This window comes from Syngnathoides biaculeatus, chromosome 1, assembly GCF_019802595.1.
Source record: "Syngnathoides biaculeatus isolate LvHL_M chromosome 1, ASM1980259v1, whole genome shotgun sequence".
Classification (NCBI taxonomy): domain Eukaryota; kingdom Metazoa; phylum Chordata; class Actinopteri; order Syngnathiformes; family Syngnathidae; genus Syngnathoides; species Syngnathoides biaculeatus.
Window position 1 is genome coordinate 6,180,830 of NC_084640.1, and position 26,751 is coordinate 6,207,580.

General features: G+C 42.0%; 2 protein-coding genes across 3 annotated transcripts in view; one reads left to right on the top strand and one right to left on the bottom strand.

Moving 5' to 3' along the window:
* Positions 1-3,741: 3,741 nt before the first annotated feature.
* Positions 3,742-24,870, bottom strand: oxsm (3-oxoacyl-ACP synthase, mitochondrial). Of its 2 annotated transcripts, XM_061843844.1 has the most exons (3): positions 23,536-24,870; positions 22,276-22,558; positions 3,742-4,298 (listed from the first exon to the last, which is right to left on the bottom strand). In XM_061843844.1, exons 2-3 carry the CDS (start codon positions 22,425-22,427, stop codon positions 3,896-3,898), a joined length of 555 nt encoding a protein of 184 aa, XP_061699828.1. In that variant the 5' UTR covers positions 22,428-22,558; positions 23,536-24,870; the 3' UTR covers positions 3,742-3,895. The 2 variants fall into 2 exon arrangements, with proteins under 2 accessions (XP_061699828.1, XP_061699741.1); XM_061843757.1 differs by lacking the exon at positions 23,536-24,870 and having other exon boundaries at positions 22,276-23,521.
* Positions 24,871-26,598: 1,728 nt separating this feature from the next.
* The window catches only part of ngly1 (N-glycanase 1), an 81,130-nt gene continuing 80,977 nt past the window's right edge, over positions 26,599-26,751 (top strand). The window contains exon 1 of the mRNA XM_061844602.1: positions 26,599-26,630. Within this exon, the coding sequence (XP_061700586.1) occupies positions 26,614-26,630 (17 nt within the window). The 5' untranslated portion in view covers positions 26,599-26,613. The remainder of the gene's footprint in view (positions 26,631-26,751) is intronic.

The following is a 26,751-nucleotide window of genomic DNA, read 5'->3' on the forward strand; positions in this document are numbered from 1 at the left end:
GATTAGAAATGAGCTCATTAGAGGGACAGCCAAAGTTGGATGAGTATATTGGCAGACGGGTGCTGAGGATGGAGCAGCCAGGCAAAGGAGCAATAGGAAGACCAAAGAAAATGTTGATGGATGTTGTGAGGGAGGACATGTGGACAGTGGGTGTTAGAGAGGAGGCTGCACGAGATAGGCTTACATGGAAAAAAATGATACGCTGTGGCAACCCCTAACGGGACACGCCGAAAGAAAAACAAGATGTGTAAGTTTGTGAACAATATTATAACAGAACCATTTTTTTTTATGAATATCCCCATATATAGTAACTCATCTATGTACATGTACCAGCCCATGTACATAGGTGAGTAACTATATATGGGGATATTCTCAGTAAATACGGTCGTACAATGGTATAGGCCTTTAGCAGGCATATGCGATGTGATTTAGTTACCTTATGAGCTGCAGCCACCTGTTTCTTTCCTTTTCATTCACTGGGAATCTGAAGAAAAATAAATCAGGGCAGGTTTCCTGTCGATTTGGGCACATTGGAACACAGCATTTAGGCATTTTGTTGGAGAACTTTCACAGAGAAGACATTGACTAACAAACACGTGTTCTTTGTTGGGTCATGAAGTAGAATTATCACGTGAGTCATTAGGTCACGACTGAACAACTGGATGATGCTCCTGAACCACGAATCATCCTTCATGCATCGTTGGACCTCTGCTGGTCAACAGAGGTCATAGCAAGGGTAAATTGGTCCTAAACGGCTGGGGGGAGGTCGAAGATATAAGCTTCCCTCTTCACTGACATTAACCTTATTATTATTTCAGACTTGTTAACTAAATCCAAACAATCAGGCCATACTTTTCCAGTGTCTGCCGTTCCTTTTTAAACTGCTTTTTATTGAACCATTTGTTCTCTCTATGAGCCCTGCACTATGTGGACGATTGAGATTTTTCAATGTTATGTTTGTGCTGTTTTGTCAATTAAATTATCTCCAAAATTGTGTCCTACATTATTTACAAAATTGTTTACAAAATCCATACGCAACCAAGTGTTGCCTGTGTTGTTTTATTTGTTGCTCAGTGTTATTTGCACACCATCCCTCCTGTTGAGACATGCCAAGGCCCATGGCTCATTATCGCTGCCCATTTGAATGGGCCTTTTGAAAGTATCAGTTTTCCTTTGTTACCCATGATTTCATCAGCATTTGTTGTTGTGCCTTTGTTTTTCCCAAAAAGCAGTCTGTGCATTATTCTGCATTTCTTTTAGACCTGTAATATCAATTGGATCTTATTTTGCGCATTTTGAAGTCAGGCATAGTTCATGTTTACCATTTCTGCTTCTTTGACTATTTTGTCTGCAAATTAGTTTCCTATTGAAATTTCAAGTTTCTGTCAATGCAACTAATTCTACTGCTTGCGCCGAATAGTAAGATGGTCATTGAATAGCTTTCAATACATTTTCTATTGTTACTACAGCATATCCTGTCACATCAGGTCGTTTGTGTGACCCATTGACACAAATTTGAACTGAATCTTCCAAAGGCAGGTCTTTTATGTCTGTCCTGGTAAGATTTACTGCTTGACTTAAGAGACAAGAACTGTGTGAGGCATTTTTTGTAATTTGTGTTGAGAATTTCACAATCAACAGTTTTCTCAAATGGCTTTTGATAATTTGGTAAAGCCAACACTGCAGTTCCTGCCAGTGTTCATTTCAATTCACCAAATGCTTTACCCCCCTTCGTCTGTCTATTGTCTTGTGAGTCAGTGTCATTGGTTTGTCATACATAAGGCTTAGCAATGGTGTTATCTCTGAGTAACTTATAACCCAGTTTCTACACAACTTGTGTAAAGCTAAAAATGACACAATTTGTCTTGGGCTGTGGAGCTGACAAGATTGCTTCTTTTTGCCTTTGGATCAACATGACCTTGTGCAGTCAACATTTTGGCCAAATATTTGACTATGCACAAAATAGTTTTGCCTTGTTGACCATCTTTCCTGTTAGTGCTCAATGTTGCAATAGGGCCAATGTGTCTTACTTTTAACGCATGTTTAGGACTTAACAATCCTCACTTTGTAACCCTAATGTTTTGACTGTGTTCGTGTTACCCACATTGAAGACAATGTTGGTGTTATATTTTGCAGGTGGCGTTTCCTTCTCTTTAGACTGGAGTGGAGGTGATGCTGTACTCCCATCTTCCCTTTTTCTGCAGTTGTTGAGTCTCCTCTTACTCCACTTGTACAAATCTTTATTTAGCATCATTTTTTTACTGTTTTTGCCCTTCTTGTTTTTTTCCTTTTCCCTGTTCTGTGCTTGAGTAAGCCACTTTATGGCTACAGTGATTTTCATTTCTAATTTGACCTTTTCTTTTATTACTGTTGGTTGTCATGTTGTCTTCTTTAAATTTGCTCACCAGTTCTGTTGTGCCTCGCAGGTGAGTTTCCATCTGGGAAAATATTTAATTGATCTTTCATGTTTTAGTTTCATGTATTTTTTTTTATCACCAGCCAATTGCTTGCCAAATTCCCATAATTACTTATGACAACAGTGCAGCAAAGAGAGTGAAAATCTCTCAGTGGAGCGAACAGAACCTTGTGGGTCTTGTTTGTTTTATAATTCACCTTTTGACTGCAAGAAATAATGACTTGTCACTTGTCACGTACTTCGACAGACAACAGCCTTACGTTAACACCATGAGGTTTCTGGCTGTCCGCTGCTTCAGTTTTTAGTGACTCATAGCATTCATGACACACACTCCCACTTTCAGACTTTAACCCCTCTTGCATCATAGACATCTGTTTAACTATGTGATCGAGTGCGCCCCGCATTTTCTCTTGGATAGGCGAGCCCTCCATTTGACTAAGTGCAGACTAAAACCCACCTAAGCTCCGTGTGGGACCCCACGTTACTAAACAAGTGCGGACTTGAAGATACTTTAGGTACGTGTGGGACCCCACGTCTCCTATGGGTCAGGCCTAACGTTCCTTTCTCTCAGACGAGCCGAACCCTCCTTTGGACGGGCGAAAATTAAAACTACACAAAAATAAGAGCTGTTCTGTTCTGCTTCCCTTATTCAATGTCCACTACACTCTGACTCTGTAATTTTTCATTTAATTTTCATTTAATCAAAACAAAGTGCACTTTAGATCTAAAAGTTTAGATTGTCAAAGTTATTTTATAATATCCCAGGCTGAATGTGTCCCTTCAGAAAATATTACCTTCCAGCACAAAACTGGAAGTTTCATGGCCGTGCGATGAAAAGGCCTTTAAAAGTGCTTTCCAATGACGAGATTTTGGTGATCAGGTAACATTGGGTGACAATATGTCCATTTATAGATCGAGACACTTTACCCTTTCCCCAGCAACAACGATGTTTTCTTTACACAAAGAGAGTGTATACAAGCCTCTTGTTGGTTCATATGCTTAAGGAGGGACATTTGAATTAAATCTGCAGCTTCACAGAATTGCATGCTTTATGTTAATGCCTGTTATGTTTTTCCTTGTTTTGTACACAGCAGCAATCAATTAACGTCATTGAGTCCTCATTAGTGTTTTTTCTCAGAATTGGTTGTACCCTTTCAATATATGGAATTTTTTTTTTTTCTGAGGCTTTAAGGTAAGAAATTCACTAACTCCAACTCTCCAACTGGGAAGAGAATGTTACTTACTTTTCTGGTGTTTGAATGACTGAAAATAAATTTTTCACAAAGGCAATGCTTTACGGGCTTGAGCTCAAAAAATAGCAATGCGACTTCCAATGGATTTAATCATGTGGAGGGTCACAAATATGTATAAACAGTACTTATGTATGGTATGTATGTGTATAGTTATCGGTCTTTGAAGATTATTTTATCCTTAAAATGTCACAACCCCAGGAAAGTACGTTAAAACAAGTTCCGATTTTCAGATGTTGGCAATACAGAGTGTGGCATTTGTTCCTCCAAATCCAAATGAATTTGTGAGGGCAACCCTTCTACCCAAAGTCTCCCATGGCTGCGCGATACAGGGAACATAGTTAAGGTTGAACTCTGGCTCAGTGCAGTCCAAATTAAGGGTCGGGGGCAGGATATTGTGGTAGCAAGCCAGAGCGGTGATGGCTGTCTCCAGAGCTCCTGCAGCCCCAAGCAAATGTCCAGTGGATCCTTTGGTGGAGGACACAGCCAACTTTCCTGCACTTTGATGAAAGAGCCTCTTGATGGCAGTGTTTTCCGTTGCATCACCCAAAGGTGTGGATGTGGCATGAGCATTCACGTAAGACACATCTTCAGGAGAAATGCCAGCATCTTTGATGGCAGCTGTCATGCATCTGTAAAATTATCAGGCAGTTAGAATGATTTTTAGCAAGGTGAATATAGTCTCACATCACTCTCCACCCCCACTCACAACATTACTGTGCACAGCAATCACAAACACCCAATTTTGATGAAGTTGGGACACTATGTAAAATGCAAATAAAAACAATAATTTGACAATCCTTTTCAACCTGTATTCAATTCAATATAGTAAGAAGACGAGCTATTTAAAGTTTAAACTTTTTTTCCTGCAAATATTCACTAATTTTGATGCCACCATATTCCCCAAAAGGTGCTTTGAGTCTATCCCAGTGGTGTACACTAAACTGGTCGCTAGTCATTTGTAGGGCACCGATATTACATTATATATACAAAATGAGTATATGAAAATAAATTCTCACTCATATTCACATCTCCGACCAATTTAGAGTCTTGAAGTAATCTATCATGAATGTTTTGGGGATGTGGGAGGAAATGAAAATACCTGAAGAAAACCCACACAGGCATGAGGAGAACATGCAAACCCCACACTGGCGAGGCCGGATTTGAACCTGGGCTCTCAGAAATGTGAGGCACATGTGCTAACCAGTAATCCATTGTGCCGCCACTGGGGAAATTGCAACAGCTGAAAAACATTTGTGTTGGAAATTTTACATCTTCTTTTCCTTTCAGATTGTCCCGTTAGGGGTCGACACACCGTGTCATCTTATTTCCTGCATCTTCCTTTCAAACACCAACTGTCCTCATGTCTTCCCTCACAACATCCATCAACCTTTCTCTTTGGTCTTCCTCTCACTCTTTTGCCTGGCAACTCCATCCTCAGTACCCTTCTAACCAATATACTCACTCTCTCGCCTCGAGACATTTCCAAACCATCGAAGCCTGCTCTCTCGAACCTTGTCTCCAAAACATCCAACTTTGGCTGGCCCTCTAATGAGTTCATTTCTAATTCTATCCAACCTGCTCACTCCTCGCGAGAACCTCAACATCTTCATTTCTGCTACCTGTTGTCTTCAGTGCCACTGTCTCAAATCCGTACATCATGGGCGGCCTCACCACTGTTTTATCATCTTTGCCCTTCATCCTAGCAGAGACACTTCTGTCACATAACACATCTGACACCTTCCGCCAGCTGTTCCACCCTGCTTGGACCTGTTTCTTCACTTCCTTACCACACTTACAATTGCTCTGGATTGTTCACCCTAAGTATTCGAAGTCATCCACCTTCACTATCTCTACTCCCTGGAGCTTCACTCTTTCTCCTTCATCCCTCTCATTCATGCACATATACAATGAAGAAAGTAAGTATTTGAACACCCTGCTGTATTGGATGTTCTCTCACTTAGAAATCATGGAGGGGTCTGCAATTTTCATCGTAGGTGCATGTCCACTGTGAGAGAGATAATCTAAAATAAAAAATCCAGAAATCACAATGTATGATTATTTTAACGATTTATTTGTGAGATACAGCTTCAAATCAGGAATTGAACACCTGAGAAAACCAATGTTAATATTTGGTAAAGTAGCCTTTGTTTGCAATTACAGGTCACACGTTTCCTGGAGTTGTTCACCAGGTTTGCACACACTGCAGAAGGGATTTTGGCCCACTCCTCTACGTTTACAGAGGTCACAGGTTTCCTGTAGTTGTTCACCAGGTTTGCACACACTGCAGGAGGGATTTTGGCCCACTCCTCAATGCAGATCTCTAGTTTTTGGGCGGAACACGGAATTTCAGATCCCTCCAAAGATTTTCAATTGGGTTTAGGTCTGGAGACTGGCTATGCCACGGCAGAACCTTGATATGCTTGTAACGGAGCCACTCCTTGGTTTTCCTGGCTGTGTGCTTCGGGTCATTGTCATGTTGAAAGACCCAGCCATGACCCATCTTCAAGCTATGACTGAGGGAAAGAGGTTGTTCCCCAAAATCTCACAATACATGCCCGCGGTCATCCTTTCCTTAATACATTGTAGACTTCCTTTCCTATGTGCAGAAAAACACCCCCAAAGTATGATGCTACCACCCCGATGCTTCACAGTCGGGATGGTGTTCTTGGGATGGAACTCATCATTCGTCTTCCTCCAAACACGGTTAGTGGAATTATTACCAAAAAGTTCCATTTTGGTCTCATCTGACCACAAAACTTTATCCCATGACTCCTCTGTATCATCCAAATGGTCATTGGCAAACTTAAGACGGACCTTGACATGTGCTGGTTTAAGCAGTGGAACCTTCCATGCCATGCATGATTTCAAACCATGACGTTTTATTGTATTACCAACAGTCACCTTGGAAATGGTGGTCCAGCTCTTTTCAGGTAATTGACCAAGTCCTGTCGTGTAGCCCTGGGCCGATTCCTCATCTTTCTAAGGAACAGTGAGACCCTATGATGTGATATCTTGCATGGGGCTCCACTCTATTGAGATTGACCGTCATGTTTAGCTTCTTCCATTTTCTAATGATTGCTCCAACAGTGGACCTTTTTTTCCCACCAAGCTTCTGGCCAATTTCTCCATAGCCCTTTCCAGCTGTGTGGAGTTGTACAATTTTGTCTCTGGTGTCTTTGGACAGCTCTTTGGTCTTGGCCATGTTACAAGTTTGAGTCTTACTGATTGTATGATGTGGACAGGTGTCTTTTGCTGCGACCTCACACAGGTGCATCTGATTCAGGATAATACATGGAGTCGGGGAGGACTTTTAAAGCAGGTCCTTGAGAGTCAAAATTCTACTTGATAGACAGGTGTTCAAACACTTACTTGCAGCTGCATCACACAAATAAACTTTCTTTCGGCTTGTCCCTTTCGGGGTCGCCACAGCGTGTCATCTCAGATGAACGCACATATTTGTTTGGCACAATTTTTACGCCGGATGCCCTTCCTGACACAACCCTTCTCAGGGAGTGGAGGCCCCAGTGGGATACGAACCTACAACCCCTGGTTTACCAAACCAATGTTCTAACCACTGAGCTACGGGGCCTCCTAGTTAGCTGCATCACACAAATAGTTAAAAAAATCCTCTTTAGTGCCTTCTAACTTGCCCCTTACTAATCATAGACACTTCCTGGTCGTTCACACTTGCCTCTTCTACTCTTCCTTCTCTCATTTTCTTCAGTCATCAACTTTTCAAAGTATTCTTTCCATCTATTTAGCACACTACTGGCACCAGTCAACACATTTCCATCGCTATCCTGAATCACCCTTACCTGCTGCACATCCTTCCCATCTCTATCCCTCTGTCTGGCCAACCTGTAGAGATCATTTTCTTCTTTTGTGTCCAACCTGGTGTACATGTCATCATATGCCTCTCGTTTAGCCTTCGCTACCTCTATCTTTGCCCTACGTCGCATTTCAATTCATTCCTTTCGCTCTTCTCAATCGTCTCAGTGTCCCACTTCTTTTCTCATCTTTTTCCTTGTATGACGTCCTGCTTTCTGGGGTCTCTGCTCTTCCTTTGCCTTCTTAATCTTTCTACCCACCACCAGAGTCATCCTACACACCACAACCCTATGCTGTCGAGCTACACTCTCCCCTACCACTACCTTACAGTCAGTAACTTCCTTCAGATGACATCATCTGGACAAAATATAACCCACCTGTGTGTTTCTGCCTCCCCTCTTGTCGGTCACTCTAAGTTCCTGCCTCTTCTGGAAAAAAAGTGTTCACTTCTCCCATTTCCATCTTTTGCAAAGTCCACTACCATCTGTCCCTCAAAGTTCCCTTCCTGGATGCCGTACTTACCCATCATTTCTTCATTGCCCCTGTTTCCTTCGCCTCATGTCTCATGCCACAATCTGCACCAATCACAATTCTCTTTCTGGGATGCTCATAACTACTTCATCTAGTTCCTTCCAGAATTTCTCTTTCAACTCGAGGTCATATTCTACCTGTGGGGCATAGCTGCTCATCACATTATACATAACACCCTCAATTTCAAATTTCAGCCTCATCACTCAATTTGATACTTTTTTCACCTCCAAGACATTCTTCGCCAGCTCTGCCTTTAAAATAAACCCAACTCCATTTCTCTTCGGGTCACGACCGATCCAGTATAGTATTCTTTTGATCAGGGGTGTCAAACATACGGCCCGCAAGGAGGTTCGATCAGACCCGCAGGATAATTTAAAAGTGAAAAAAATGCCTAAGAGACAGAATAAATATTTCTAACTATATGCAATTCATAGATGATCCGTTTTGATCAGATTAGAAGACAACATTGTTTTGATCAGAGAAGAAGACAACAGCAGTCTTTCACAGAGACATACCCAACACAGCAGACTGTATCAAAGCGCCATTGGCTGCTTGTTATGACTTTGTCTTTACCCTGGTCACTACCCCTCGCCTACTCCCCTATTTGCCAAAATGTAATCATCCAAATGCAGAAAATAGATACGGAATGTATAATTTTCAATGAAAAATGTACCATGTACTTTCTTGATAAAAATGCACTGAAAACCTTTGTGCTTGGTGTGTTTGCAACAAGTTTCGATATTGAAGGAATATAATATTTGACGTCACTACGAGACTCTACACAGTGAAAAATATGATAGCTTGCAAGGAAATCTGAGGTGTTTCATGAAATGTTTTGTCAAAGGAATGTTAATTAAATTTTAACATTTTCCGAATGTTCTTGCGGTTCTTTTTTACCAAAACAAAGGAGAGATATTTTGGTTTATCGCAGTAAAGTATGGTATAATTTTAATGGTCCGGCCCACTTAACATCTACTGAGGCCGTATGTGGCCCAGAATGTGAAATGAGTTTGACACCCCTGCTTTAGATGAACCCTCACATTTGCTTGGGACAGTTTTACGCCGGATGGCCTTCCTGACGCAAATTCTGCATTTATCCGGGCTTGGGACAGGCCTACAGATAGCACTGGCTTGTGACCCCACAGGGCTGCATTGTTGGAAATTGGATGTATTTTATGTGTATCAATTAGACACGGGGCGCCCACCATGTACTCGCAACAGTGCAGCAAGCATTTCATTTCTGGTAGGTGCATGTTCTGTACATATGTATGTTGGTGGTAGTGGTGAGGGGATTGCTTGTATCTTTTCTATATATTGTTGTTTGTGATTACTGTGCAACAGTTGTGGAATATCTGATGAAACTGTCAGTTTAGGTCCAGCGATAACGAGTCCACCATGATAAGTAGACACGATCTTGCCGTCCAAGATGGCGTTGTAAACAAAAAACACGTGCTCGGCGTGATGTCACTCAAAAGTATCTACTGGCTGGCATCCAGTTCAGGGTGTACCCTGCCTCGATGGATGGATTGATGGATATCAATTTTTAGTTCTATCTTCAACTTTCAGAGGCTTTGTTCTGTGGCTTCTCGCGCTCCCAGTCATGCTGTTCGGAACATTTGTCCCAGGATGTTTTATCATTATGTTGTTGTGCTGGCTCCATGTGTGTAAAAACATGCTGAACATCAATAATTGTTTGGTTTTGTCTTTCACTGGTACCTACTTTTCTTTCTTTTAGTCGTAAAAATCAACGAAGACAAGATAGCTTCCTTACTTTTGATGTCACAATTTTTTTTTTCCAAAACAAATCGCTTTAAAAGATTTCTTTCCTTACGTTTTTTTAACCTGCATGGATGTTACTTTGTAGAATTGCATTATTGCAAGGGGATTGTAGAACCTAAACCCTGTGATTAACTAGGGATTGCTGAATTCAAATTTGCAGCTGTGAACCATTGGGATAATTATTCCATCCATCCATTTTCTGGGTCACTTATCCTCAAAAGGGTCGCAGGAGTGCTGGAGCCTATCGCAGCTGTCAACAGCCAGGAGGAAGGGAACACCCTTAACTGGTTAGCAGCCAACAGAAGGGTACAGGGAGACAGACAACTATTCACACTCACAATCACACCTGAGGCAATTTCGAGTCTCACTAACAATCACACTGATGGCTGGAGATTCTCCTTCAGGATTTTCTGGGATACTACAGAATTCATTGTTTCATTAGTCACAGCAAGATGTCCATGGTCCTGAGGCAGAAAAACAGCCCCAGACCATCACAATGCCACCACCATGCTTCACTGTTGGCATAATGTTGTTTTGACCCTAACCCTTCTCGCATGTGTTTGAGAGTATGTGTTCTTGTGAGTGCGTTGCCCCGGTGCAATGTCCCAATATTCTTGTGCCACCATAGTCAAGTCAAGCCCTGTTTTTGTTCATGTGCCATGTTTTTTTGCCTTGTCATTATCTGAGCCCTGATTCATGTTTTTTGGACCTTGCGTTTTTGTACTTTTGCCTTTTTTGGACTACTTAACCATGCACCAACCTCTGCCTGAATTAAAGCTCCCTTTAACTACGTCCCTGTCTAGGAGTCCTGCATTTGAGGCCTACCCTATGCCGCTTGCTCGTGACAGTAGAGCAACATCACGATAAACCATCTGGAGTCCTCCCTGGGGAAATTTTTGAAAAAAAATGGATGGCTGTGGTGCATTCTGGCGATATCTGTGAACAAAATTCAGACAAAAATTGAAAGTAAAATTTCTTAGTCCTGACCTAAGACAAAAAAAAAAAAAAATCGTCAGAAGTTCCCCAAGGGCCAAGCCCAGATATTTTTCACCCCATTCCCCTATCACTGGATAGCACAAAATCACATTTATCATTAAAATATGCTTAAAATATCTCAAGACAAATGAATTAAGTGAACTATTCAGTAAAAAGACATCTAAAATTGTCCTTTTCCCCAGATTATACATATTATAGTATAGATATAGAATATACCCGAAAATATATCCTAGAATTTCTACATCGTACAGCAAAACAGGCTAAAGAAGTTGATCTGTACTAATTACTATTAACGTATAAGTCTCAAACTTTTTACGTCACGTTATACTGAAACCCTCAACCACATTGCTCACTATCTTAGATATGGATATAGTAATACAAATAGTATAATGAGTTGCCTTTATATATATATATATATATATATATATATATACAGTCACTCACATTTGAAAAATGTACAGGTGTGGGCAGTCATGCTCGCAGATAAAGTTGCGGGTGTGATTAGGGATGGCCTGAAAATAACTTATTGGATGAATATAAGAACTGTAAATTAAAAATGAGGAAAAATTGCCTAAAATTAATCGGGATAATAGTTGACAACTGTTAGAGTTATCGTTAATACATTCATTATGGACTTGCAACAAAGCCAAAGTATCATCCTTGCTTCGAAGAGTCTTGTTCACACGACGAGCTCCTACACACAGATGCAACAGTATCTCGCTACAATTGGCCAAGGACAACTCCATCATAACCAAAGAATGTGCGAAATCATCATCGTGCGATGTGCCACATCATCATCCAAGAATGCACCTTTGTTCATTTCATCTGCTCACCCCTCCTTTTGACCTTGTCTGTTTTCTAATTAAAAAAAAAAATAAAATAAAATAAATAAAAAAAGAGTACGTGAGAGGTCGGTTCAGAACGTGTTTGGAGACTGTAACTGGCTTGTCTCTCACGTCCTCCTGATCAGAAGAAAGACGACTTCTTGTCCATTATTTGTGCAACTATTCCAGCACGTTAGGTGATAAACCTAACATTTTCTTGTTCCTTCGAGCCGGATTCCAAGATACCTGAGGATCCCAGCTTCAGAGTTGACCTTCGGGAAGACCGTGGCCACGGCAACACAGACCCGTTAGGGGACTGGTCCTCAAACTCTCTAACTGGGATCTGAGGGTTGACGGAAATCCAACTGACAAGAAGAAGTCTTGGTAAGAACAATTTTCTTACGAGGAGTGATTGTCGACGGGAAATCTGCGTGAAGGTGCATCGCAGTCTACACGAACATAACGTGTAGGAAGTACAGTTAAATTCCGCGTAACGGGAATGAGGGCGGACTCATCTGTATACGTTACAGTTAAATTCCGTGTAACGAGGGAGGACTCCTCTGGATCGGTCACAGTTAAATTCCGTGTAACGAGGGCGGACTCGTCTGTACATTAAAAGGTAAACAAGGGCGGACTCGTGTGCACTTAAATTCCGTTGACCGTAACGAGGGCGGACTCGTCTGTATAGGTTACAGTTAAATTCCGTGTAACGAGGCCGGACTCGTGTACGTACTTAAATTCCGTGGAAAATAAAATACAGTCTGTATAAATTAACATCTAACAAAACTGCAGTATAAACCGTGTGTGATTGTGTAAACGAGTGTTTGACAGACAGGATTGGAAGTGACGACTTGTTTGGATGCAAAGGCAAGATTCCTCTGCCCTTCTGGGTAGAAGTCTGTGGAATACCAACCAAGAGTATTTAACAGTCACCCTGTCTAATACAAAAACCCCAACCGTAGTACACGACAGGTGTCGTGTGTTGGCTCCAAATTCGCAAAATGGGGAAAATATTAGTAAACAAAAGGAAAGGGACAACTTAACTTGCAAGGATTAGAAATTTGTCGAAGCACAAAGCCCAGATAAGATAAAATATTTACATAAATATATAACAAAATTCCGCTGGCCAGGTTAATTCGCAAAAAATATTTCAGTTGAAAAATGACATAGATTGTAGAAATAAAGGCGACCTTACTAAAAAGACCTAAGATAGGTATGACGATACCTAATGGTGGTTACAAGAGAGGAAAGAGGCAGAAAAAGGAAAGAACAAGACAATGAAAAGAGAAAAACAACCACACCCCTCTACCCTGACTTACACCACCACACAGAATGACTTGATCAGACGGAACTGACTTGAAATGGTCGTAAAGACTGGGAGGACTACTATCTCTCGTGCAGACTGCTGCACGAATGACCAACTTATCACCGAGTTCGGTGACTTGTAACCAAGGATCCAAATAATCAATCCCGACAAACAAAATGGCGCCGACCTATTTAATGTAGAGAACTTGGACTATGGGTGATGTTAAAAAAGGCTGTGGAAGATCACACAAAGCTGACATGAATCAATTTGTAGAAGATATGGAAAATTTGAAAATTCAGAGAGCAACCCAGCGTTTTACACAAAGAGCAAATTACACTAAAATAGGAGGAAAAAACAAAAGATGAGCCTTTTGAGGAATACAGAGTGAGAATGATAACTGTATTCAACATTTACAGTGGCCTGCAGGAAGATGGAGAATAGGCCATTTCAACAGCAGTTGACATGCTCAGGTTTAAAAGACACAAATTACAGCTGGGTCAACAAACATTATATTGGCCTGATTACTGACACATAGGAGGAATATCTCCATGTGGAGAACATTCTGAAAGATAAAAAGAAACAGACAAGCTACAACTTTTATGGGAAAGACACTTCTACAGCAAACAGAACATTTCCTAATAAACAACAGGATAAGATAAATGAAGACTTTCTTAACGTAACAATGTGGTAAAAATTAAAAAAAAAAAAAACTCCAGGCCCAAATTTTCATTACGAAAACAAGAATAGAAAAAAAATAAATAACAGTTGATTATCTGCACACAGATAATCTGGTGACGGCAGCCACAAGGTTCAGACTCCCACAGGCCCTGGAAGACAGACGCTTAATCTTGCCACATGTGTCACTCTTTAAAGCATATGACACACACTCAGAGCGGTTGTGAGGTTTCGTCAAAAGTCATCAAACAACAACTAATTTGAAACTAGACAAGGAAAATTTGAAAAATACAGGTTAGTGCAGGCGGTCACCTTCATCAAAAGTGATGCGGTATCAACTCTTACCTCTTAACAGAGGAAGAGGAAAAATATTTTTAAGAGAAGTCTCAGAATGCATAAGGTCAATAGGAATATCAGATGTGGGACTCATTTGGGGAGCACAACCTGTACAAATTCGACCTAAAACAGAATATAGTCTATTTATGAAACAATATCCATTAAAACCAGATGCATTAGACGCCATAAAGCCAGTTATTAAGTCATTAGTTTGTGCAGGGGTAATAATTGAATGTCCAGACTCTCCCTGCAACACACATTTTTCAAGGAAAAAAAAAAAAAGGCACCCCCATCAGGAGGTTGGAGAACGATTCAAGACCTCCAAGCAGTAAATGCTGCCGTTAACACAGCGAGCACCTTGTGTCCCAGACAAACATACACATTGGTGAATTAATTAAGACGAGATACAAAAGTTTTTACGGTAATGGATTGAGTTGCAATTGCATTTATCGCAGCAAGAACAATTTTAGATGATAGAAAAAAAGTTGTACATAAAGGTCAAGTGTCGTCAAACGGATGATTTTTGGTATATTGTTAATGAAAAACCCACACCCTATATGGTCCCATGTGTTTTTTCACCACAAAACATGATTTTGACGTATACAGCTTTTTGTAATTCCCAGCATGAAAATCCTCTCAGGGATTTGTTTTTGAGAAGAAGCAGGACGTGACGAAAAAGCATAGCGGCGCCCGTCGTGGACTCGTTTGTTTCCATTAGTTTTACCTCTGGGAAGGTAGCTCATTGTTTCTTCGTGTTAGCCAAAATGCCGGCTCATTGCATTGCTGGACATTGCTTGAACACTCGGGAGAATGGAATTACCCTTCATAACCCGGCCGATTGCGATGAGCCACGATGGACGGATGGGATGCGGTTTGGCCGTGATCAGATATCATCTGAATATGGCTCCAAACAATAGTGTAATATTGGCCCGGTAATTTCACTCGGTTGTGTGGTATTGTCCTTTTCGAAAGGGCTTCGGTGTCAGAAGGGGCGTCAGAAAAATCTGAATATCTCTGTTGTTCGGCTTCCATAGTAGCAGGCATTACGCGTTTTCAACGGGGGAAGTGACGATGACGTCAAGGACAGAGGACGCGACTAATATAGCGACCACTTGGATGTCAAGGGGCACTCAATTGCGCAACTTTCTGCATGAATAACGCCCTCTCTGCTCACTTTTTTTTTTTTCGTTTAGACATTGAAGTGAATACTGTTACATGGATTTTTCATTACAATATCTATTTTAGAATGTTTATAGGGATGACAGTCCCACTTTAATGTACCAAAACCACAAACAAACTATGCAGCAATAATTAATTAATTAATGTATGAAGTAAGAATAATTTTATTGTGTTGTTTTTCCATAATTAAAAGATGTTTCGCAATAGCTTCGTATATGTTTCGCAATAGCTTCGTATATGTTTCGCAATAGCTTTGTATAACCTAAAAGACGATCGCAATAGCTTTGAATAACCAGCAATGTCATAAAAGGATGTTTGGATAACCAGCAATGTCATAAAAAGATGTTTTTGTGTTATATGATGTCGTGCAACGCCATCTGTTGGTAACAAAGAATAGTGTGGCGTCGGGCGGGATGAATTGGCCACTCACCCCTCCTTCCGCACACGCTTAGAGTATAAAAGGAGAACTTTGGATACTCTCGGTAGAGTCTGCTGCGGGTTGCGTACGGATGCCCAGCCGGTATTGAAGCTGCTCTCTACCTGGAGTGTTGGCTCTCCCTCCTATTGGCGCACGGTAAGAGCTGGATATTCTTCTAAGAGCTGGTTGGATATTACTTAGCTTCATACCACGTGATTTGTGCTTGTGCTTGTGTTACCATTTCTGTGTGGGACCAATAAAGTGCCATTTGTTGGTAGCCAGAAGTGTGTCTTCTCTTCATTTCTGAGTGCCTATCTCCGACGAACCTATTAAAATTTGATACCGAACTCCTGAGTGAGGTATCAGAAATGTTTTAAAACAATGTATGAGGAAGACCTCAAAATGACATAGTTGTTAAAATGGACAGAAGACTCAGAAAAAGGTTTCTGTGAGATAAAAAAAGGAACTAGTGTCAGGTTATAGCAAATCCTTTATGTCGATACTAGATTGTAAAGGTCATTTTATGACCTCAGTTTTAGTGCAACATAGAGACTCGGCGTAGTATGTGCATTACCCCAGTATGTAAGAGCAGTTATTGTGACATCTATTGCTGTAGAAACAAGTTCAACCATAGTTTTGTTCTATCCTCTGATTCTAAAGAGTAACACATACAGTCATTCCACTGCTTACTGAGGAAAAAAAGCAACATCGAACCCAGCAACAATTTTTACCACGTCATGAGGATGGTGCAAAATGTGATTGTCAAAAGTTAGCAGAAATATGAGCCAAAAGTAGAAGTCACCTGAGAGATCAGCTTTTAGAAAGAAGTGCTATTTGTAGATGGCTCATCTATGAAAATGCATGGTATAGACAGCCAATATGCATTTGCAACAGTGCATGTTTTTGTGCAGCAAGGAAAAAAAAATAATAAGGGGATGAATTCATCCACAGCCAAAGTAACACATGCGAAATTGTTAGTTGATTTAATTTAACAAAGATATGATTTCATTGGGAAATGCTTTTACTGATAGAATACTAAAGGACGCTGCAGTAAAAAAAAAAAGATACATTTAGACAAAATTTAGATAAGACACATTAAGAAGATATGCGCAACATTGTAAAAAGACATCTATTTGTGACCAGACAACAAACCTATCCTATAAAAAGGCAGCCATTTTAAGCTATGAATTTGTCACATATCTCAAACAGGAGGGATATGAGTCTATACAATCAACATTACACAATTTATGGATTCAATTTTTATTTGAAAAAAAATGTAGGACATGTTGGACATGTGCAAGACATAATCCACAAGGTGCTTTGTAGAGGATGGTTCCTTACACCACAATATCTGTTTAAAACCTATCCATGAGTCTATTGAATTAAAAGTGAAGAAAGGGGAAAAAAAGGTTTGGTCATTATAGATCCCTTTTCAAAATGGATGGAACTCTTTCCAACCAAACATGCCAACAGCTTTAAAAATAGCAGAAAGGAATACTTGAGTTAATTTGTCTTATTGTAAGAACGTTATTGATTTTGAAACCATTGTTAATACTAATGTGTTTTATTGGCTATTTGTAAGACAGCTGTTCTCATTCCCACTGCCAAAGTCACTGTAGTCCGGTTACAAAGGGGGTCGTGGTATTTAGAATCCTTCCGTCTCAACTCCGGTGAAGAAAACACCCCGACTGAGGCATTTAGGGGATTGAGTCTGCTATCATATTGGCAACTAAACAGTTAAATTTTTTTGTTGGGTGTTGGATTTTATTTTTTCAGCTCGAGTGGTACCTGTGGGAACCACCCAAGGTCCTAGAAAACAAATTCGATAACTGCATATAAAAAAAAGAGAATTTGAGTTCATTAAAATACATACTAAATTAGATGTAGAAAATTGGTTTTAAATTGCAACAGGCATTTCAAAATAATAATTGGGTTCTCATGGAAGAAAAAAGGTGTCACAGTAATGCAGCTGTAAGGCTTTGGCCTCACAGTTCTGAGGATTGGGGTTAAGTCCCAGCTCCTCCTGTATGGAACTGCATGTTTCCCCAATGCCTGTGTAGGTTTCCTTCGAGCGGTCCAGTTCCCTCCGGTGTCCCAGGAGCGTGCAACATTGATTGGACACTCTGGAGTTTCCCTCGGTGTGATTGTGACTGTTTGTCTCGATATGCCCTGCGATTGGCTGGCGGCCAGATAGGGTCTACCCTGCCTCCTGCGTGATGACAGCTGGGATTGGCTCCGGCACTCCCGCGACCCTTATGAGAGTAAGCGGCTAAGAAAATTGAATTTATGAGAGGAACGGTACCTGATAATGAAAAAAAAAAAGAGGGGGGGATTCTGTGTATAAACTAACTTCTTTGAAAACCAAAAACCATTGTTTTCTAATGATGTACATCAAATTTATTGGAATCGCAAACAAATTGAGAAATTTATCAGCATTGATGTGTAAAACCATTTTTGTGATTGATAATTCATTTAAGTAATTGCCACATCTGATGGTGATGCATAGGTATAAATTGAAAAAAAAATGCAACAGGTTACCATGTGCCAATAACTTCACTTTTGCCATTTGTCTGTTCATTCTATGTCTGTTTGTGAATTAACATCTACTGTACATGCAGTTTTACCCTTGATCGGAAGAGAAGCGGTATGGGAACGTGTGTTTTAACATACATCGACGCCACTGAGTATAAATTGGCTGATCAATTTGGCAGCAGGATTTGAGTCCTCGCGTTGTTGGCGCACAACCAACAAAAACGTAGACAGAATCAACTCCATTCATCACAACGTACAAGATTTGGGCAACTGGACACAGAGAGGGTTTGCAACTGTGCGTGAACAGTTATCTGCTCATTTATGGCATTCCGAAGCAGAGTCGCTGTTGACAGGTTGGCTGAGAGAGGAGAAATCTGTGCTATGTTTGGAGAACAATGTTGCGCAGTGAAGGCCAACAAACAGCTATGGCGTCATGCCACAGAGGGGCTTCGAACCCTGAACGACTCGTTCTGGTATTGACACCTCCGTGTGAGAGACCTGGATGAATGCCTTTGGAAGATGCACAGCACTGTTGTCCTCAAATTTGGCATTAAATGCTGTTTTTCCAGCAATTTTGACCTTGTGTGGATTTTGTTGGATTCCTTGTCTGCGTGCTCTCATTGTGAAACTTATTAACACTGTTATGTCACCCATGAACGAACAGGTGGCGGAGATGTATTCTTTGATGGTAAAGAATGACCGTGACGAAAATGATGATTTTCTTTTCTCCGTGTGCGTATATTCATTTCCATAAAAATGTATTCGTTAAGAGAAGTTGCAAGATGATATAAAATTTGTGCAATTACATAATAAACAGAGGGGAAAAGTTAGAGTTATCGTTAATATATTTATTATGGACTTGCAACAAAGCCAAAGTATCATCCTTGCTTCGAAGAGTCTTGTTCCCAAGATGAGCTCCTACACACAGATGCAACACTATCTTCCTACAAGTGGCCAATGACAACTCCATCATAACCAAAGAATGTGCTAAATCATCATCACACGATGTGCCACATCATCATCCTAGAATGAACCTTTGTTCATTTCATCTGCTCACCCCTCCTTTTGACCTTGTCTGTTTTTTAATTTAAAAATAAATAAATAAATAAAAAAATAAAAATAAAAAAATAGTATGTGAGAGGCTGGTTCAAAACTTGTTTGGAGACTGTAACTGGTCTGTCTCTCACGTCCTCCTTATTAGAAGAAAGACGACTTCTTTCCGTTATTTGTGCAACTATTCCAGCAAGTTAGGTGATAAACCTAACAACATCATAGAACAAACATGCGTTTTAGTTCGTTGTTTTGCTTTCACGAGCGTCGCCATGTTGAGGCACTATCACGAGTAACAGTAAAGCCCCTCCCCTTGCATTCTCTCAAGACGTTGCTTATTTTGTGTAGTCTTGACATTAATTTATGTGTTTATTTCATAGACGTTAACTAAACAAGCCTAGACAAGACAATTTAAACTGATATTAGTAGAACATGAGATAAAACGGTATTAAAAATTTTTCAGCAATAAAAATTCTTGATCAGACAAACTATCTGAATAAAAGTTAAATGCACTGGCCTGTCAAAGAATAAACATGAACGGTCTATACCCACAATGTTTTGAAAATGCTGAAAGTTTAGTTGAACATAATCGTTCATGGCAACAAGCTAGTGATACGTTGTAACAAATATTCCTGTCGCCAATGATGTGTTGTTGTGCTGGGGGAGAGGAATTTTCATGAAAACTTGAAAATCCGGAATTCCGGGAAAATCCGGAGGACTTTCATCACTGTAACTCTCTTTACTCTACGCAGTCAAGACTGTGTGTGGACGGTGTTTGGAATCATGAGTGTGTGGTGTTTACATAATTCACCTGCGGAACCTGCAGTTGTGTTGTGTGGTTCCACACAGACTGTTTTGTTTGTTACACTTCCGGTGTTCGAGGATTTTTGATTTCCCGCCGTAATGTGTTTGTCTGTTGATGTGTGCCATTAAAACGAGGTTTGCTCCTGTGTTCGACACTCCGCCTCCGACTCCTTTTCTTCGGCGCTACACTGGTGCCGGAGTTTTGGGAGACGTACGCGGCAGCCTGGTTCGCGCAGACAGAGGCTCAATTCGCCCTCCACGGGATCTCGGATGATTATGCGCGCAATTGCCACATTGTCTCGGCCCTCAGGAGCTCAACGGTGGCCAGAACAGTGAGTTTCATCACATCTCCCCCGGCCCAAGATAAATATGCTGGCCTCAAGTTTCACCTCCTCAAGGTTTTCGAGCTTTCACAGCCAGAGCGTGCCCAACGTCTTTTGGCTATTAATGGACTGGGGGACAGCAAACCTTCCGAACTCATGGAAATAATGCTAAACCTCCTGAGCGCGGAGGAGCCCAACTTCATTTTCATGGAACTGTTTCTCGACACATGCCGCCGCATGTTCAGACAGCGCTCGCTAACAGTACTATCACTGAGCCCCGTGCCCTGGCTGAGGAGGCCAACCGTCTCTTCCTGGCCGAGGAGGCCGACCGTTTCTTCCTAGCCACCCAGCCCTTCTCCTCTGAGGTGCTGGCCCCGGCGCGCAGTTACTCGCCACCAACGGCCGCACTGGCACAGGCTTGTGCTACTTCCACGCCTGTTTTGGCGCAAAATCGAAGAAGTGCCGCGCCCCTTGCAACTACGATGCGGCGGGAAACGCCAAAGCCCGCGCTACGTAGCAACCGTGAGCGTGGGTGTGAAGATCCGACTGCTCTTCGTCAAGGACACCCTTTCCGGGCACGAATTCCTTTGCGACACCGGCGCCCAGAGGAGCGCCCTGACTGCCACTGCGGATGACGCCGTTGGTGGGAGTCAGGGGCCACCCCTACTGTCTGTTAATGGCTCCTCTATCCGCTCTTATGGCATAAAGACTGTGGACTTGTGTTTCGGGTGTCAGCCCTTCACATGGGACTTTGTCACTGCTGATGTCTTGTTCCCTCTCCTCTGCGCTGATTTTTTTTGTGTCCCTGGGTTGCTGGTGCACGTTAAGAAGGGCCGTCTGGTGGACGCACTGACTTTCTCCTTGGTTGCGTTTGTCCGCAATGAGGCAATTTATGGCGGTCTCTCCAGTTCACTCTCAGATGGCACAAGTATCAACTCCTCCTTGGTGAGTTCACTGGCTTGAAAGAGCCCACTTTCTCCTCTGCCGCAACTAAACATGGGGTCAAGCACCACATCGAGACCAAGGGCCCTCCGATTCACGCTGGAGCCCAACGGCTCAACCCCGAGAAGCTCGCAGTCGCTAAGTCAGAGTTTGCCAACATGGAGCACCTGGGCATCGTCCGCCGCTCGGATAGCCCGTTGGCCTCGCCGCTACACATCGTCCCTAAAATGAATGGCGGATGGCGACCGTGTGGTGACTAGCACCGCCTTAACGACGCCACCACACCCGACTGCTATCCTGCTCCACACATTCAGGACTTCTCTGCTGACCTGACGGGCAAAATCCTGTTCTCCAAGGTCGACCTGGTGCGCGGTTATCACCAGGTCCCCGTGCACCCCTGAGACGTTTCCAAGACGGCTGTAATCACACCGTTTGGCCTGTTCGAGTTTCTGAGTCCATTGTTTGTTTGGCGACAACGACAGAGTGAATGTGCCTTATGTTACCCTTAAGTTAAGATGTCGTATCTGTGATCTCTGTGTTTACATATACATTGTTTTGCGTATTTGTAACCCGAAGCAAATATGGTTGGTCAAAAGCGAAAGTCTACAAGTGATAGTGGCAGTCAGAAGAACCGACAAGCCATTTCATTTGAAATGAAGGTGGCTAATATCAGGAAAATTGATGATGGTGAAAAATGTGAACGTGGCACGCTTCTTCCAAATGCCTTCGTCGACCGTCAATACCATTTAAAAGCAGAAAATCGCATATTAGAGTATGAATGGACACAGATTACTGGAACGTACAGTCACAACGTACGTTCATTTTCACACAACGTTCGGCCGTTCGCAAGTAACTAAAACGGAAGTTGAGGAGCGTCAGTACTGTATTATATTTGGTTGTGCAAGAGAGATGTGATGGCTCGTCTTCTATATAATTGAGGTGTTGTGTCCCTTTTGTGATGTGATTAAATCTGGAATGGTAAATAGTAATTGTTTGACGAAAACATATATACACACATTATCTTATATTTTTGACAAGGCAAGCCAACAATAAAATTTTAAATATAAAAAATCAAGACGTTACCTGAATGCGCCATCTCCATCTGCAGTGGGTGTAGTTATGTGGCTGGCATCTCCTGAGAGTCCGTATCCCAACACCTCAGCATACATTCTGGCTCCACGCTTTACTGCGTGGTCCAGTTCTTCCAGTAGGAGCACAGCTGCTCCCTCACCCATCACAAAGCCATCTCTTTGTGGATGAAAGGGTCTTGAAGCAAGTTTCGGATAATCATTCCATTTGGTGGCAAGAGCTCGTGCTCTTGCAAACCCAGCTATTGCCAGAGGACCAACACAAGATTCTGTCCCTCCTGTAACCATAGCAACTGCATCACCATGGGCAATAAACCTTGCTGCATCCCCAATGGCATGTGCGCCCGTGGTACATGCTGTAGACACAGCATGATTAGGACCCTTTAAATTGTGCTTGATACTTATGTGCCCAGCAGCCATGTTTACAAGAATACGTGGCACAAAGAAAGGGCTAATCTTCTTGTAGCCATTTTCTTTAAAAGTTACAGAAGTAGACACAATTTCATCCAGCGGTACCATGCCCATGCCAACTGCTACACCAGTAGCGAGTTGCTCCTCTGATGATTTAGGGTACCATCCCGAGTCGTCCAGGGCAAGTTGAGCAGCTCCAAGTGCCATTACGGTGGCTGTTGACATGCTACTTAACTCTCCACGAGTTACAAACATTTCCTCATTAAACTGACCTTCTCCATTTCCTCTGGGTACTAACGCCGCTACTTTGCAGGGAATCGTTTTGTAATCTTCTGAGCTAAGAGATACAATCCCACTCTGTCCCTTAATGAGGTTGTTCCAGGGCAAAGCCGTCCCAATGCCCAGAGGACATACTAGACCTATGCCAGTAATCACAACTCTTTTCCGTCTTTCAGAGCTGTACCCCCTGTAAATCTGGCTCGCAAAAATAGTAGGACTCATTTGAAAGAGGAGCCGACAACACCGGCTTAGTTGGAGTTTAGCCCAATAGGATAGTGGCAAAAACATCATACTGGTGTCCTCTCGCGCACTGAGGTAAATCAGCACTGTCACAAAGCAATGAGGTAATAAGTAAGTAATGAGTTCATTTATCCAGTGCGCCAATCAAAACTTGCGGATTTTAACAACAACAAAATAATAATACATTAAAAAAAAAAAAAACATGAGCTCTGCCTCAGCAGTCGGAACACTGCGCAAATGCCGAATTCAGTCAACACGAATATTGAATACATAATCCAAAATATCATCAAACAGGTAAAATACTGAAAGGGAGAATCACACTTACATTTTAAATGGTTTTGTATGAAAGCACATCCACATGGAATATTATTTGGAACTACACGATATTCAGGCATCATTTGGACTGCTATATTCAAGACCCAAAACAGATTGCTATGAAGTTACCAGCGAGACCCACTGATCTAAAAAAAAAAAAAAAAGACTGGCTGACTCATTGGCCACCGAACTGAAATCGCCATCCGCCATCTTGATACTCCCAAAACAACTAGGCAGACGTGCGGAGACAGCGATTAAGTTAATCGCCAGTTTCGTGGCTATGAGAAAACATTCCACAGCTAAATTTCAAAGATTTACTTTGACACTGTTAAAGTTTGTTTGTAATATATTTTTTTTTATTTTCTGATGAGCAGAGCAAAGTTTTGTTTACGGTTGTTGTTGTTGTTGTTGTTCACTGTTCCCTCTCTGCTTCACCTTTGGAGGCCGACGTTTTTTTTGTGAAAAAGTGATGTAAATATTTTCCCAAACTTCATCAGTGGATAAGCAAGAAAATACATTTTCTGTGAAATTGTTGATGAATTTCAAAATATAGAACTCTGCAAGAGGGCACGGTGGATCATCTAGTAAAGCGTTGGCCTCACAGTTCTGAGGTCACGGGTTGAATCCTGGCCCCGCCTGTGTGGAATTTGCATGTTCTCCCCGTGCCTGCATGGATTTCCTCCGGTTTCCTCCCACATCCCAAAAACATGCAATATTAATTGGAGACTCTAAATTGCCCCATGGTGTGATTGTGAGTGTGACTGTTGTTCATCTGTATGTGCCCTGTGATTGGCTGGCAACCGGTTCAGGGTGTACCCCGCCTCCTGCCCGTTGACAGCTGGGATGGGCTCCAGCATTCACCGCGGCCCTAATGAGGATAAGCAGCAAAGAAAATGGATGGATGGAGAACCCTGCAAATGAATTTGATTTTCAAATGCGAGGAAACATTTCTGTCTGAAATAGGACGTCATAGAGACAACAAATGAACAAGTGAAATGCGTTAAAGGAATATAAGAGTTTGAGCTTAAAGTAGTTCATTAGATGTTGCTGCATCCTGTGTATGAAAGTGTGAGACTGTAAAGTGCTGAGTGTGTGACTGGTGGAACGAAACAGGGTATGTGGTGCAAGAATGTGCAAGAAGGGAATGTTTTAGAACAGACGGTGCTAACTGCAAGGAGGATGCGGAGACGAGAGGACTCGGAGGCAGTTGGTGGAAAAACTACTGTCAGGAAACCACCACCAGGAGGAGCCAGCACGCGAGTATCCAGGGGAGGAGTCGGGCCAACATCCGGCGGACCAAAGGAGACCAATGAGAGAGTGCCAAGGATACCTGAAGGAGACACAGAACCAATAGTGAATCAGTAGATTGTACTTTAAAATTGTTCTGGGAAACTCGGATGTAGAGTACGTCTGCTGGTGGCAACAGAGACGTACAGGGTTGTAATGAGAGGGACCCGAGACCCAGGTGTGTGTTGAAGGAATAAATCCACTCGTGTGTGAAAATGCCGGCTTCCTGATACCTTTCTATTGCAGAACGAGCGCGCGTATTGTTTGATGAGTGGCAGTTGCGTAAGGTCACAAATTGGAGTCAGATTACTAACTTAAGTTTATGATGATTTAGAAATAAAATTCCAACAGCGTTTAGCATGTACTTTCCCATTCCTTATATATGGTCCTTACTTCCAAAAATTTATGTAACTGATTGACATAAAATGTAATGTTTTTATGACCAAAAAAATAGTGTTTCACAGCATATTTTGGGAAAATTTAACATGTCACGGAAATCGGGCCCAAGGTGATATGCAAGGTTCCTTGGGAGTCAGTGTTATATATCTTTCCGTTGCCTTTTTTGGTTTACCAAGACGAATTAAAAATCCTTAATGTTACAGAACTCACACGACCACTTTTAATTCTACATGCCAAACTTTTGAAAAAAAAAACAAAAAACCCACCGTAATCCAACCTGTCAACGGTGTTTTACACGCGTATGGGAGTACCAAGATGGCGGCCAACTGGCTTCAGCCAATCAACATACCGCTCGATGTGTATGCGCTGTAAAGTCTTTTATTTTATTTTATTTTTTTTCAGATCAGTGGCTACACCCTAGATGTGAGGAATATATTCGGAAGTGTACACCATACGTGCTTTCTATACTTCTGAATGTTCGGAAAGTCAGAGCGCTATTGGAGTGCGCCGTTCGGTTAATCAGAGTGCCTCATGGTTTGCCAGTGTGCACACCTGTCGCTCTGACTGAGGAGACAGAGCGGCGTAGCGTCCGGCAGGACGAGATGTTTATAGGCAGAAATGACACATTCAACATGGCGGACTAAATGACGTATTCATGCCCCATATCAACATCCTTGTACGTAAAATCACAGAAAATGGCGCGCACTTTTCCTCTGAAGCGCAGAGACAGCCTCAGATAGACTAAACAAATGTACCCAAACTCCAGCCCGGCGTACGTGACTTGTGTACGTGACAGCCATATTGAGGTGGTCATTGTTCTCATTGATGGGGAATAGACTGATATTAAGTTGTAACTTGGTAATTTCTCAACTGATTTTCACAAGGTTTTCCTTTTTTGTTGTTAGAGGATAGGAAAAGAGAGCTAGGACAAGCCCGATAAACCGCCATTGCCTGGTATTTTATTCTGGTCGAGGTAAAACTATTTGGCAGGATGTAAAGTTTCACAGTTTATTCGAAAATTAGTGAACTGGGGTTTGGAGCGAGTGTCATTCTTCCTGAATCAGAGATTTTTTGAAACGCTGTCAGAGCTGGTATCAAAATACCAGTGTCATGTGACAAACGTAATCGCTGTTTCACATCGCAGTTTCATCCATCCATTTTCCAAATCGCTTATTCTCACAAGGGTCGCGGGAGTGCTGGATTCTATCCCAGCTATTATCAGGCAGGAGGCAAGTTACACTCTGAAGTGGTTTCCAGCCAATCACAGGGGACATGGAGACAGACAACAGTCGCACCCTCAATCACACCAATTGGCAATCTAGAGTCTCCAATTAATGCATGTTTTTGGGATGTGGGAGGAAACCGGAGTACCCAGAGAAAACTCACACAGGCACAGGAGAACATGCAAAGTCCAAACAGGTGAGGCCGATTTGAACCCCAGTCCTCAGAACTGTGAAGCCAACGCTCTACAGCTACGCCACCGTGTGCCATATCGTGGTCCATTCCTTCAAAATGTTTGTAAGATTTGCATTGGCTCATA